The sequence below is a fragment of the Eriocheir sinensis genome, unplaced genomic scaffold, assembly GCF_024679095.1.
Source record: "Eriocheir sinensis breed Jianghai 21 unplaced genomic scaffold, ASM2467909v1 Scaffold589, whole genome shotgun sequence".
Classification (NCBI taxonomy): domain Eukaryota; kingdom Metazoa; phylum Arthropoda; class Malacostraca; order Decapoda; family Varunidae; genus Eriocheir; species Eriocheir sinensis.
The window spans coordinates 158,099-172,495 of record NW_026111930.1 but is presented as its reverse complement, the minus strand read 5'-3'; the positions used below and the strand labels follow the sequence as shown (position 1 = coordinate 172,495).

Here is a 14,397-nt window from a genome sequence, read left to right as displayed (position 1 = left end):
CGCCTGTCTCCCAGGACCACCAAGTTATTGCATTCCATTTAAGACAACTCATGTGTTACCTTCTTAATGTCCTCCATCATGTATTTCAGCATGTTTTATGATGCTTTGCTCTTATACTGATGTGCCTTGCAACATTTTTATACAGTTTTCATTGTATATAAAGCACCATTGTTGGTTTTGCCTGTTATAAATTGGGTCATGTTCAGTTAACAAGCTTTGAGTGTCTCCCATTGTTTATTTCAGTTGTAATGCTTAGAAGCTTTTGTTCTCTGCCCTGTCAAGCAGTATGCAATGCTTGCCATTATCTGGCACTTGTACAGTTAGTATGATATTTTTACTCAGCTAAGAGCATTTTGCAAAAGGTAAAGGTAAGGCTGGGGGCATACGCTGTAGCAGCACGTGGCCTCGGTGCTCATCTCTGTAACATTAGCCCATGAGCCTGTGGTGTTAGGGAACCCATTACCCTGGGACACAGGACCAGTGTGACATCCGGGTTACCACAGTTGCAAAGGCATTATAGTAATTTAGCATGCATAGAATGTTGTATGCTTTGCTTGTATTTAAAGCACTGGATATGTTTGCTACACACACACACACACACATATATATATATATATATATATATATATATATATATATATATATATATATATATATATATATATATATATATATATATATATATATATATATATATATATATATATATATATTAGCAAATGCTTTCAACATCATATTTTTCCTAAAAAAACAAATTGATATAGTGTAGATAATACCTAATAAAACATAAGAACAAATATATTTTTCTTTACCCCATTAGTCAATCATTTTACAATGAGAAAAAATAAGTAAAGGCTGGATAGGGTGCTGTGGCAGGTACTTCAAAAATAGTTAAGCTACCCTGAAAAGTGACGTTTTTGGTGGCTGCAATAGATGGCGCTACTTCCGCACGCCCGAGGAATTACCACATACCACTATCTCTTCGTGTATAGTCTCTTTGATATATACCAAGTCAAGTCACTCTGCTTCAAAACTGCGACCGGTACGCGCAGGAGGCGGTTTTGGGGCGGAGCAGCGGGATGACGTCACTTGGAGCTAAAAAAAATATATATATATATATATATCTATATATATATATATATATATATATAAATATATATATAAATATATATATATATAAATATATATATATATATATATATATATATATATATATACCTGCCAGTTTAGGTGTGACTAAAGTTGGGGCCGTATGTGCACTCTGGATGTGCATTCTCGCCTCCTTTCACAGCGCGTTCAGGCAAGCCACTGACGAAAAAATATGTCTTTTTATTGTGCTATTGCGTGACTGTAATTCCATTGCCTACAAACGGCGGTGTGGGGTGTGAGGGAGGACATGATGAAGTGATTGATTTAAATTAGTCCGCCTTTCTTAGTTTTCTCTAAATCCCTGTTTCTACATTCTCTACTAACGGTTTCAGGGGCCGTGTTCTGTTTTTCGCAAATAAAACTTTAACAAAGCGTCAGACAAGGATGTTATATTGGCAGTGGATGTTTGAGACCCCGACCTAATGGGCAAAAATATGATTTGGTGTCACATGTGGATAATGAAGCACTTATAAGAGTAAATTTAGGGTAAACTTGTCTAAAAGTTAAAGGAACTGTGAGCGAGGCTAGCCCCGCCCCGCTCATCTCGTGACGTCGATGTGACGTTTAGCTCTGACGTATGAGTAATCATCCATCCAACCAGTAATTATGTCTTACTGCTTCACACACACACACACACACACACACACACACACACACACACACACACACACCGTAGCAATATTTAATCTACTGTAAATATGGATGTTCCATATATGGACTATCAGTTGGGGAGAAAGTTTTACTCGAAGGAAATTACTTATCCGTTGCATGGAAAATGTGACTCTTGGTAGTACATGCTGCATGTATGTAAGCGAGCAGTAGTTTTTGGTTTCATCCCTCGTTGGTTCACCAACCTCCCCCATACCCAACCTTTCCTTCCTCACACAATCATCCCCACCCAACTACCCAACAACACCTTTGTCGTTGGCGGGGCTAGCCTCGCTCACAGTTCCTTTAACTTTTAGCCAAGTTTACCCTAAATTTACTCTTATAAGTGCTTCATTAACCACATGTGACACGAAATCATAATTTTGCCCATTAGGTCGGGGTCTCAAACATCCACTGCCAAAATAACATCCTTGTCCGACGCTTTGTTAAAGTTTTATTTGCGAACACGGCCCCTGAAACCTTTAGTAGTTTGGCTCTAAGCAGTGTCACGCATAAACTACGCCTCGGCCGTGTCTCCTCCCACAAACCTGCGTCTGACTTGACTAGGTGTATATAGACTCAGGGTAAACACACTACTCACAGTGTACTCCCGGACTTGGTAGCGTCAACACGTCTCCCCCACCGTCTAAGCAACAGCTCTCGCGGGCGAGCGATTGAGCTGCTCTGCTTCCTGCCAGTCCCAGCGCCACGTGTCAGTGTTCGCGAGCTACGCGTCATTGTTCACAGTCACTAGTTCCACGTGACTCTACAACCTTGTGTCCCGGGACACCGTCCATTAGGGACAGGATAGTCCGCCCTTGGTTGTCGGGCTGCTACAACGCCCTTTAGAGTGTGTGTGAAGCCGGTAGTCTCTGCTGTAGTACGACGCCGAACCCCGAGGGCAGTGCCACGAGGGGGCCCCTTAGGATAAAGGGGTGGTTATAGGAGGCAGCAGAGATAGTTAGGTTCCCCAAAGACCCGCAAGGGGCAACAGCGGGGCTCTACCGAGCCCTCTAGAGGGTGGGGGAGTTTAGCCCTCCCGCTGTTGTAGGCTTAGCCCGGCTCTAAATAGGTTAGTTGTTTCTTTTTTTTTTTCCTTTGTTTTATATGTGTAGCTGTGGTTCAGCCTTCTGGCTGTCTCGTCGCTAGGATGTCTGCCGCTACGGATAAGCGTGAGCGCCCTGCTTCTGACTCCGATGACTCAGCATCGGAGTCCCCTGCCGACAAGCAGCTCCGCCTTGAGTCGGGGGGTGAGAATGAGGCCTCCCGGGCCCCCCTCCCGCTGTCGTCTGACGACGAGTGGGAGGTAGTTGGTGACAGGCGCAAGCGCCGGCACGCACGCCGCGCTCCTCCGCTCTCCGCCAATCACGGCTCTGCCCCTTCGCCCCCCGCCAATCACGGCGCTGGCCCTCCGCTCTCCGCTCTCCCCGCCGCCGCTTCCACCTCTGGCTCGCCCGCTCCCAGTACCTCGCACGCACCGCTGTCCACGCCCGCCACTGCTACTCCCTCGCCTACCACCGCTGCCGCCCCGCTTCGTGTCGCCTCGCACCCCGATGCACCTGCTTTCCGCCTCGCTGCTACCACGCCAGTCAGCCCCAAGGTTATCGTACCCCCGACCCCGGGGTTCGACTCCGCACTAGATCTAGCGGAGGCCCTGGAGCAGCAACTCGGAACCCGCCTGCAGATGCGGTTCCTGGAGTCTGGCAGCGTGCTGATCACGCCTCCCTCCGAAGAGGTTCTCCACCGGCTGCAGGGAACGACGGAGGTCGACGGCAAGCCGGTCCTGCTGCGGCTGACGGGAGACGCCACAATCAAGGGTGTGGTGACGTCATACCCTGCGGCTATGCCCCTCAAGGCTCTCCTTCGCCACCCAGACGTCGTCTCAGCGGACAGGTGCCAGACGCGAGATGGGCTGACACCCGCCAGGTCATCGTCACGTTGAAAGGCCCCTCCCGGGCAGTCTCGACCTTGGGAGTTGGGGGTGTTTTACACGCCCCTTCAACAGGGAACCACTGCGCTGCTTCCGCTGTCAGCAGTACGGCCACCACCGTTCTCGCTGCAACCGCCCGGCCGTATGCGGCATGTGCTCCGGGCCGCACATGACCGAGGCCTGTCTGGCCAAATACAAGGCCGGGGAGGAGGTACCAGCTCTCTGCCCAAATTGCAAACAGCAGCACCATGCCTGGAGTCGCCGCTGCCCCTCACGGCTGACCCGGGTGGACGAGGGAGTCAAGCGGCAGGAGGAGTGGCGTGCTGTTCACAACCCCTCCCGCCCGGCATGGACCAGACGGTCCCGCTCAAGGTCGCATCAGCCGGCCCTGCCCCTGCCCAGGCAACATTGGCCTCTCCAGCTCACTTCCCCAGCCTCCCGCCACCAAGCGCCTCTCAGGCGGCCTCTACTGCCTCCATCCTAACACCCTCCCTGCCTCGTCTCCCAGCTGCACCCTCCACCTCGACACCTGTCCCGCCTTCCCGCCCAACCTCCACCTTGGGCTCCTCCCCGCAACAGGTGCAACCAGCTTCCACACTGTCTCCACCTCCTCTGCCTCAACGCGGGCGTCGACAGAGGAACCGCAGGTCGCAGCCCCCCCCGAGCGCACAGACTGCACCACCGTCCACACCACCCGGCTACGTCCTTGTGACAAAGACCGCGCCCGAGGGAATGCTGGCAAGCTTTGCCCTTGCCCTGACCGTCCGCCTACCGCTCCCGCCCCACGAGGCGGCCCTGCGGTTATTAGCGACGGCGCCAGTGGAGGTGCACTTTCCCGACCTCGCAGGCCCCTCAACCACACCCGCCCCACCACCTCCAGTGCCTCAGGGCCCTGCTCCCCACCTGCCAAGACCTGAGCATCCGAGCCCCTTCCTCCTCCCGTAGAGGTAACGGAGATGGAGGCCGACGAATGCCACCAGCCTCCCCAGCCAGGCGTACCTCCAGCCAAGGCACCGTTGAAGGCGGTGCACTGGACAATGGGACGCAAAACGACCCGCTCCCACATCCCGGTGCGCACAGTCCCGCCGCGCTCCTGCGTCCCACAGCCCAAGCGGAGGGTGGAGCAGAGGCGCCGCGGCCCTGCGCCCGCCCGCGCGCCGGCCCCCCTGTCCCCCCCCGCCCCCGCCGCGCGGGGCGGCCGCTGAGTGTCCTCCAGTGGAACGTCTGTGGCGTGCGGGGGAAGGTCCACCTCCTGCGGGCTGCGCTCGGCACCGGCGGCTTCGATGTCGTCCTCCTGCAGGAGACACTCCTGGGTGAGGGCCAGTCGGTGCGGCTTAAGGGCTACAGGACCTTCTACCTCCCTGCCATTGCCGGTGCGGCGCGTGGGTGTGGCATTCTAGTCAGGGATGCACTTCCCTGCACTAGGGTGACTCACCCCGTGCCATGCGGTGACGGCGTGGAGGTGCTGGCAGTAAGGGTGGCCTTGCCGAGCGCGACGGTAGAAATTTACTGTGTGTACAGTGGCCAGGCTGCGGATGCAGACTTCACCGAGCTTTTCTCACTCGCCGCCGATGAGCCCACCTTCATCGGCGGCGACTTTAACGCCCACCACGAGAGGTGGGGGAGCCGCCGGAACAACCGTGTCGGCCGCCACGTCGCAGCAACGCTGGCGGACCTGCCAACTGTCACTCTGCTCAACACGGGGGAACCCACTCACGTCCGCGGGGGGGTGCTGGACCTCTCCCTGGTGTCGCAGCCTCTTGCTGTCGGCGCGACGTGGGCCCTGCATGACAGCCTAGCCAGCGACCACTTTGCCACTGTCACCACCCTACCTGTGGCCCCGCCTGTGCCTCCGCAGCGGCCGGCACGCTGGAATTTGAGCAGGGCTGACTGGCCTAGGTTCCGCGCGGCGGTTGCCCGTCATCTGGCGACCACCGACAGGCCTGACGACTTAGAGGGGGCGGCGGTCCGCCTGATTGAGATGTTCCGCAGTGCAGCTGACGAGGCCATCCCCACCACCAGACCTGCGAAGCGGAATTATAAGGACCGGTGGTACTACAATGCGGACATCAAAGTGGCCAACCACCGAGTCAATCAGGCGCGTAGGCTCAACAGGCGTCACAACACCGACGCCACGAGGGGCCTCCTCCGGGCGGCCATCCGCCAGGCTAAGGTAACTACAGAGAGGGTGCAAGAGGAGCACTGGCTATCCTGGTGCGCAACCATTGACCACGGTGTATCCACTGCCGTGCTCTGGCGGAAGCTCCGTGCAGTTGCACGAGGGACCCAGCCTAGGACACCGCTTCACCCGCAGCCTCAAGTCGAGGCCGGGAGACTGCTTACCACCTTTGTTTCCCGGGCCTCGTCGGCCAGGCTGCCTCCGGCCACCAGGGAGCTACAGAGGGAAGCCTACGCTGCCAGGATCGAGGCATTCACGGAAGCTTGTAGGGAGGACCACGCTGCCGACGCCCCGATCCGCGTGGAGGAGCTTGTGCGAGCCATCCCCGTGAAAGACACTGCCCCTGGAGAGGATGCCATACCATACACGTTCCTTCGGAACGCTGGGACGGCGATGCAGGATGAAATAACAACTCTTTTCAACCAGTCATATACTCTCGGTGCCCTTCCCGCGGCGTGGAAAACAGCCACCATTGTCCCTATCCCCAAGGGCGTAGATGGCCAATACCGCCCCATCTCCCTTCTCAGCTGCCTGGGGAAGACGATGGAAAGGGTCATCCTCTCTCGCCTCCTCTGGACCATGGGCCCTCTGCACCACCATCTGTTTGCCTTCCGGCAAGGCAGGGGGACACGGGACTGCGTATCTACCCTCCTTTCAACCATCCTCGATAGGACGGCGGTAGTCGTGTTCCTCGACCTAGAAAAAGCCTTTGAGCTGGCATCGGCGCCTGCCATTCTCTCGATCCTGGCGGAGAAAGGTGTCCGGGGCCGCCTTTTAGCCTGGATAGGGCACTACCTCATGGGTCGACAGGCCGCAGTGCGGTATCAGGGATGTACTTCTGCTATTGAGACCCTGGAAAACGGTACGCCACAGGGTGGAGTGCTGAGCCCCGTTCTCTTTAACCTGCTGGTCGAGAAACTGGCGGCCCTCCCGACCAGCAGATATTGCAAAGTGCTTTGCTATGCTGATGACGTGGCCATGGTGGCTACGGGACCACATCCTGTGGCCAGCGCTCGCCTTCTCCTCCGCCGCCTAGCAGAGGCTTGTGCTTCCCTCGGCCTCGTCGTCAACAGGGAAAAGACCAAGGCAATGCTGTTCCGGCAGAGACGTTCCCCCGAACCTCTCCTGCTTGGCGGCGAGCCGTTACCGTGGGTGTCCTCATATAAGTACCTGGGTATGACCATCGACTCACGGCTGTCGTTTGTGCCTTACATCGCCTCTCTCAGTGCGAGGGTGAAGAGCCGCACCAACATCATGCGCGCCCTGGCACGGACGGAGGGCGGTGCGAGCGGCAGGGTGCTAAGGCGCTTTTATGTCCAGGCGGTGCGGTCCTGTGTGGACTATGGGTCGCCATGCCTCCTCACAGTTAGCTCCGCTGCACTCGAACCGCTTGAGGTGGCCCAGAACGCGGCCCTCCGCCACATTCTCGGGGCCCCGCGCTGGACAAAATGCGTGTGCCTCAGAGCGGAGGCCCGATTGCCCTCCATCTCCACCAGGATCACCCAGCTTTCCATCAGCCACCTTATTAAGCTGCTCCGCCTCCGGGGGTCTGAGTCACTCCGTGACTCCGTGGGGCAGGCCCTCCTACAAGACCCACACCTCTTCCGACGGAGGTTGTGGGCGGCGGTAGCAGCCGCTAAGCTCAGGCCACATGCCCTGGCGCGTGCCTCCATCGCGACGCCTGACGCGCCCCACCCGACATATGTGGCTCCACCGCCTTGGGCTCTCCGGCCCTTCACCGCCACCATCAAGCCCCTGCCATCAAAAAAGGCCTGTTTGTCTGTGGAGCGGCTGGAACGGGAAGCCGCAGCACGGGTGGAGGATGCCTCGCACCTTCGGGCTGCTCATTACTACACCGACGGCTCTGTCGCCCAACACTCAGGGGCCGTCGGTGCAGCGTTTGTCACGGCGGGGCACACAGAACTCATTCGGGTGTCTGATGGCTCCTCATCGACACAGGCGGAGCTTGTTGCCATCAGCTGGGCCCTGAAACACGCTGAGGAGGAGGGCGTGGGGGCTGTCGTCCTCCACTGCGACTCGGTGCCGGCCATCCAGTCCCTCCTTGCCGAACCCGCTTCCGACAACATCTCCCTCCTTACCGGCATCCACGCCCGGATGCAAGGACTGCAGAGGGAGGGGCGGGTCATTCACTTCAACTGGGTGCCCAGCCATGCCGGAGTTCCAGGGAACGAGGCTGCGGACCGTGCTGCTGCGGAGGCCACCCTGCTCCCTGTGGTGAGGCACGGGCTATCACCCAGCGGCTCCCAAGTCAAACGGGGCGCAGCTATGCACGCCTCAGCCGAGAGAAGGAGGGAGCTAGAGGAGGCAGTGGCTGCGGGCTCGCCATCAGCCCATTGGTATTCCGCAGCCACTGACTTTGGTCAACGAGCGATACCGATGCCCCTCCCACGACGGACGGAGACCAGCCTCCGCCGCCTGCGTCTTGGGTACAAGTGTTTCTCGACACTTGATCCTGAAGATCCAGTACCAGTCGACTGCTCGCATTGTGGGGAGGAGGTTCTCCAACCACTCCTCCACTACCTCCTCGAGTGTGAATGCACTCAGCAATTCCTTCCCAACCCGGAGGGGTTGCCTGCCCCTAGCCTTATCGGGTACCTGAGTGACGACCAGCTGCTGCGCCTCGTTGAGGAGTGTGCCCCGCCCCGATAAAGAACTGTCTGTTCACTGCTTCCAGCTACAGGCCGTCTATTGAGACAAAGGCCTGTTTCCCCTTGTGAGGGGATAAATCTTCAACAACAACAACAACAACACTACTCACCATCGAGACATATCGCTCCGTGGGGAGAACACCGCGCCCACCCGTGACTTGGAGGACATATTCATGAGTCATAAAGGTAAAGTATCACAAGACCATCGAGCTAATACACCGCCACAGGATCGAAGCGAAATGACCCTGGTGATAGTTTGGTCCTTCCATTGTACCATGAACCTAAAAACACTTATTAGAACACAACTGATCTCTTAAATATTATGGCACCAAAGCTCACATATTTGACAAGGCTTTCGCAGGAGTTTTGAGCATATCCAGGGGTAGTTTTGTGACCCTGGTGGTAGTCTGACCCTTCCTCTGTAACATGAACCTAAAAGAACATTCATTAGAACCCGATTACTCTCCCTTTTGGCCTTTGGAAATGCTGATGTGAGAAGCGGAAACGACTGAGAACACCAACCTTGGACGCACGGTGGCTGGTGGTAGTCTGACCCTTCCTCTGTACCTTAATTGAGCTTAAAAGAACACTCATTAGAACCCGACTACTCTCCCTTTTGGCCTTTGGAAATTGCTGATGTGAGAAGAGGAAGCGTCTGATAATACCAACCTTGGAGGCATGCTGGTTAGGGTAAAAGCCCCTATACATCAGCACTCAGTTTGGAGGGAGAGTTAGTTTATAAGGCAAAAACTCAACACTTCGTCGTTAATCGCAGTTCACCGCAGGCTGGGCAATGCATTTTGCCTTTGTGTCGCTTTCGAAAAACAAAAGAGCATCCGTCGCCCCGAATTTGCATATGTCACAAAGTGCTTTAACAATTTACAAACAATATTAGCTGCCATGAAAAATATTGTACTTTAAATTCACTGTGTTACGGCGCCGGGGGAAACAGAAAGAGAGGGAGAGAGAGGCCGCACCGCATTCAGCTCGCCGGCCGATGACATCATGAGACTATAATTTTGACGGCATAAAAAAAAAAGTTTACGGGCGGGAGTGAGTCACGTTGTTTGTGTGCTCTGTGCCGTAAATACCGACGCTGGAACAATGGACACGGTGGGGCAAGAGTTAACAGTTAGCGAGTATCTTATTGAGAGAGAGAGAGAGAGAGAGAGAGAGAGATTATATAAACAAAAATGATGCTCACATAATTATATAAACACCCCCTCTCTCTCTCTCTCTCTCTCTCTCTCTCTCTCACTCATTCACTGACTCACTGACTCACTCACACTCTCTCTCTCTCTCTCTCTCTCTCTCTCTCTCTCTCTCTCTCTCTCTCTCTCGCACACTGACCTTGGTGGCGGCGGTGTGGACGCCGTCTGTGGCCGTGACGGTGAGGGCGTAGTGGTGCTGCTCCTCGTGGTCCAGGCGGCGCGCCAGGCTCACCAGGCCAGAGTCCACGGCCATGCTGAACCGGCCGCTCTCGTCACCCTCTGACCATGAGAAAGATACATTAACAAAGAAAATGGGGCGAGCAAAATATATCCTAGGTATTATTTTCCCCCAGTTCTGATATACTCAAAACTTGACTTAGTTCGCCATTCTGTAGCGTAAAGAAAAAAAAGTTAATCTGCCTACGAGAAAGATACGTTAGCAAAGGAAATGAAGCGAGCAGAACAGATCCTAGGTATTACTTTCCCCCCAGTTCTGATATTCCCAAAACTCGACTGAGTTCGCCATTCTGTAGCGTAAAGAAAAAAAAGTTACTCTGCTCACGAAAAAGATACGTTAGGAAAGGAAATGAAGCGAGCAACACATATCCTAGGTAACATATTTTCCCCCCAGTTCTGAGGTACCCAAAACTTGACGTAGTTCGCCATTCTGTAAGGTAAAAAGTTATGCTGACCGGTAGCAAAACGTGTAATCGAAGGAAAAGTTGGAAAGTTTCGTTTAGTCGGCGCAACATCTGTGGTCATATGCCGGAGAGAGACAGAAGGGGAAGGAATTATAGGAGAAGGGAACAGATCCCAGGAGACGGGACACAACCGTAATCGAAGGAAACGAAGCGAACAAAACAGATCATCAAAGAGATAAACGTTACCAACTCTAGGGCATTATTTTCCTCACCCAGTTTACTGATTCAACCCCCAAAGATGAGTTAGCCATTCTGTTGCGTATGAACGGATATTCTGACCAGTAGAAAACACGTTAGCAAAGGAAATGAAGCGAGCAAAACATATCCTTGGCATTATTCTTCCCCCAAATTAATGATTCAATCCAAAACTTGAGTTCGCCATTCTGTAGCGTGAAAAAACAGTTACTCTGACCGGTAGAAAATTACGTTAACAAAGGAAAGTAAGCGAGCGAAACACATTCTAGGTATAATTCTTCCTCAAAAATTACGGATTCATCCCAAAACTTGACTGAGGTAGCCATCCTGTAGCGTAAAAAACAGTTACTCTGACCGGTAGAAAACATGTTAAAAAAGAAAACAAAGCTAGAGAAACATATCCTACGCATTATTCTTCCAAAAAATTACTGATTCACTCCAAAACTTGACTGAGTTCGCTATTCTGTAGCGTAAAAACGGTTACTCTGACCGGTGGAAAATACGTTAGCAAAGAAGCGAGCGAGACATGTCCTAGGTATAATTTTTCCCCCAGTTACTGACACACCCAAAACTTACGGTCGCCATTCTGTAGCGAAAAAAAAGAGGCGAAAAAAAAAAGTTATTCTGGCCATTAGAGAAAACACGTTATCAAAGGAAACAAAGTGAGAAAATCATAACCAAGAACTAAACGTCACTCTTCTAAGGTATTTCCCTTTAAAAAAAATACTGATCTAACAACAACAAAAAAAAAAAAGTCAGCCATTCTGTGACCAGTGTAAACAGTTAGTCTGGTAACTGTTCCTGTACTCGTACCGGCTACCAAGACGAGGAAAAGCGGTGACTAAAGGTACAGTTGGGAGCACAGGCAATAGCTGCGCGTGGCGGCGGTGCACATCTCCGTATGAATAGGAATGCAGCAAAGTCAACAAGGGTCCCCGACCGGTATTGTTTGACGCTTTCGCTTCTCACATCAACAATTTCCAAAGGCCAAAAAGGAGATCAGTCAGGTTCTAATGAGCGTTTTTTTTTAGGATCAAGTTACAGAAGAAGGGTCAACGTAACACCAGGGTCATAACACTACTGGAAATGCCCACAACTCCTACGAAAGTTTTGTCAAATAGATATGCTTGGGCTCCGAAATGTTTAACCCGGTAGCAGCGGGGATCAAGTTTCTTAATGGTCCCTCCAAGCGAGAAAAATGAGAAAAAATCACCCCTCACACAAACCATTTCATAATATATATCAATGCATTTGTGATCAGATTATGTATCATCTGTTTTGGGGGTTTATATCATGGCACAAATTTGGCCCGTCGCTGCTACCGGGTTAAGAATGCGACCCTATATGTCCCTCACCTGTGATGTAGTACCACAAGGTGTCGTTATCCGGGTCCTGAGCGTTGATGAAGGACACCAGGTGGCCCGGCGCGTCCGTCTCCATCACGTGGGCGGGGGGCGGCGGCTGCAGGACCGGCGGGTTGGGAGACTCCTCGGGCACGTCCATCACACGCACGAGGACCCGCGTGGTGGCCGTCAGCTGCGGCGCCCCGTTGTCCTTCACTTGGATCTGAGGAGGAGGAGGAAGAGGAGGTGTTAGGGAGGCAAGCAAGTTGTCGTCAGCACTCTCACACGATTTCAACTTTAACAACAAGTATTTCCAGGCTCAGACGGGGAAGAAATAAACAAAATTCCACCCGTATTTTCAGGCGATGCAATCTCTCACAAGTATTTCCAGGCTCTAAGGGGGAAGAGGAAGAGGAGGGGGAGGTGTTAGGGAGGCAAGCAAGTTGCCGTCCGTATACTCTCACACGATTTAAGCTCTCACACAAGTATTTCCAGGATCTGACGGGAGAGGAGGAAGGAGGAGTGAGGGAGGGAGCAAAGCATAGCTCTCTGTATTCTGAGGAGAGGCAGCCAATCACAACCACATTTCCAGGGGGGAGGATTAAACAAAATCAAAATCTCTTTTTTCAGGCCAGATGCAATCTCCGAGGGGTTCCAGGGAGGGAGGTAAGGAAGAGGTGGTGGAGACAAACAGATTCAAACCGTCAGAGGCCCCAGGGATTCTATCTCCACAACAAGTATTTCAAGGGGAGGAAGAGGAGGAAGGGAAGGTGTGTGAGTGAGACAAACAGATTCACGTCAGTATTCTCACACGATTTCAGTTCTCACAAGTATTTCCAAGAGCCGAAAAGGAGATTAATTGGGTTCTAAAGAGTTGGCTTTTGGTTCATGGTGCAGAAGCCTTGTCAAACTATCACTAGGCTCATAAAACTACCCATGGGAATACCAACAGCAACCTCTACAAAATCCTTATCAAATGTAGGTGTGTAACTCAGGGAGGGCCATATTCTTACATATTCCGGCGACCTGACACATGTATTTGACAAGGCTTTCGCAGGAGTTTTGGTCATTTCCAGGGATAGTTTTATGAGCCTGGTGGTAGTCTGACCCATCATCTGTACTATGGAACTAAAAACACTCATTAGAACCCGATGAACCTTCTCTTCGGCCTTTGGAAATGGTTGGTGTGAGCGGCGGAAACTTCTCAAAATACCGACCTGAGCCCCGAAATGTTTGGGAATATGGGGAACAGTTTGGGGTATACTGTTTTCTAGGGGTTTAACTTGTCTCAGCCAATTACTGTTATCATAGCCTAGGTAAGGGGAAGCAACCTTAACATGAGATCAATTTTTACACGAATATTCTACTGTCCAAACCCCTTATGCAAGAGTTAACCAGCATCTTCATTCTTTCATCCCTTACCCTGGTAAACTCTGGAACAGCCTTTCTTTCTTCTATATTTCTTCCTGCCTCTGACTTGAATTCTTTCAAGAGGAGTGTATCAAGACACCTCTCCTCCTGAAATTGACCTCTCTTTTGGCCGCTCATCACTTTTGTCTCTGTAGGAGCAGCAATTAGCGGGCTTTTTTTTACACCTTTTTTTGTTGCCCTTGAGCTGTTTCTTTAGCTGTAAAAAAAGGCATGTCAGCACTCACCATCAAATCGAAGGTCTTGCTCGGGGGAAAGGCCTTGTTGCTGTACACTTGGCCAGTCTTCGGGTGGATCTTGAAGCGGCCCTTCTTGCCCATGCCGGTCCTGATGCTGTAGTCCAGGTCACCGTTCATGCCCACGTCCGCATCTCTGGCGAACACCTTCAGGGGAATAGGGGAAGGTACTGAGAGGCGGCACCGAGCAGGGAGGTCCGCGTGGCTACAAGGCCCGTGAAGGCAATGCTCCGTCTGCTTGCACTACCTTGGGACAACCGATGTGTTATAGAGGAACGTTACTCGAGTGTTGGTGATCATTTAAGTCAACTTCCCCTAAAGGAATGTATCTCACGGCTTTGTATGGACGTCAAAAACATGCAGATATAGGATCAAAACCCCAAGTATGTTTAAGAAGTAAATAGGTTTTATATGTGATCATAAATTTTAGTCTCCTTTCCCAGAGAGAGGTTTAGTGAGTGGAGTTTGAAATGACTTACAAATAAACATGTTGGTGATGTTATTGAGTTAATGCTAACATACACATTCCAGAAAACGAAGTCATTACGTCTACTGCAGTACGAACAACAAGATACTGTCACCATGCACCTCAAGACTACACGGAACAGAAGGATGAACGGAACACTGAGCCACGACAACGCCGCGCACATACACAGACGGCCTCAGGGGGCGTGTGTGTGTCCTGCCCCGTGGCTCGTGTTCCCGGGC

The 14,397-nt window shown here is 52.4% G+C and overlaps 1 protein-coding gene across 1 annotated transcript in view; it reads right to left on the bottom strand.

The window, feature by feature from the left end:
- Positions 1 to 14,397, bottom strand: part of LOC126993238 (protocadherin Fat 1-like) — a 57,333-nt gene that overhangs the window by 8,733 nt on the left and 34,203 nt on the right. Inside the window, exons 6-8 of the mRNA XM_050852103.1 lie at positions 13,681 to 13,836; positions 12,038 to 12,248; positions 9,926 to 10,065 (exon numbers count right to left, since the gene is read on the bottom strand). Of these exons, the coding sequence (XP_050708060.1) occupies positions 9,926 to 10,065; positions 12,038 to 12,248; positions 13,681 to 13,836 (507 nt within the window). The remainder of the gene's footprint in view (positions 1 to 9,925; positions 10,066 to 12,037; positions 12,249 to 13,680; positions 13,837 to 14,397) is intronic.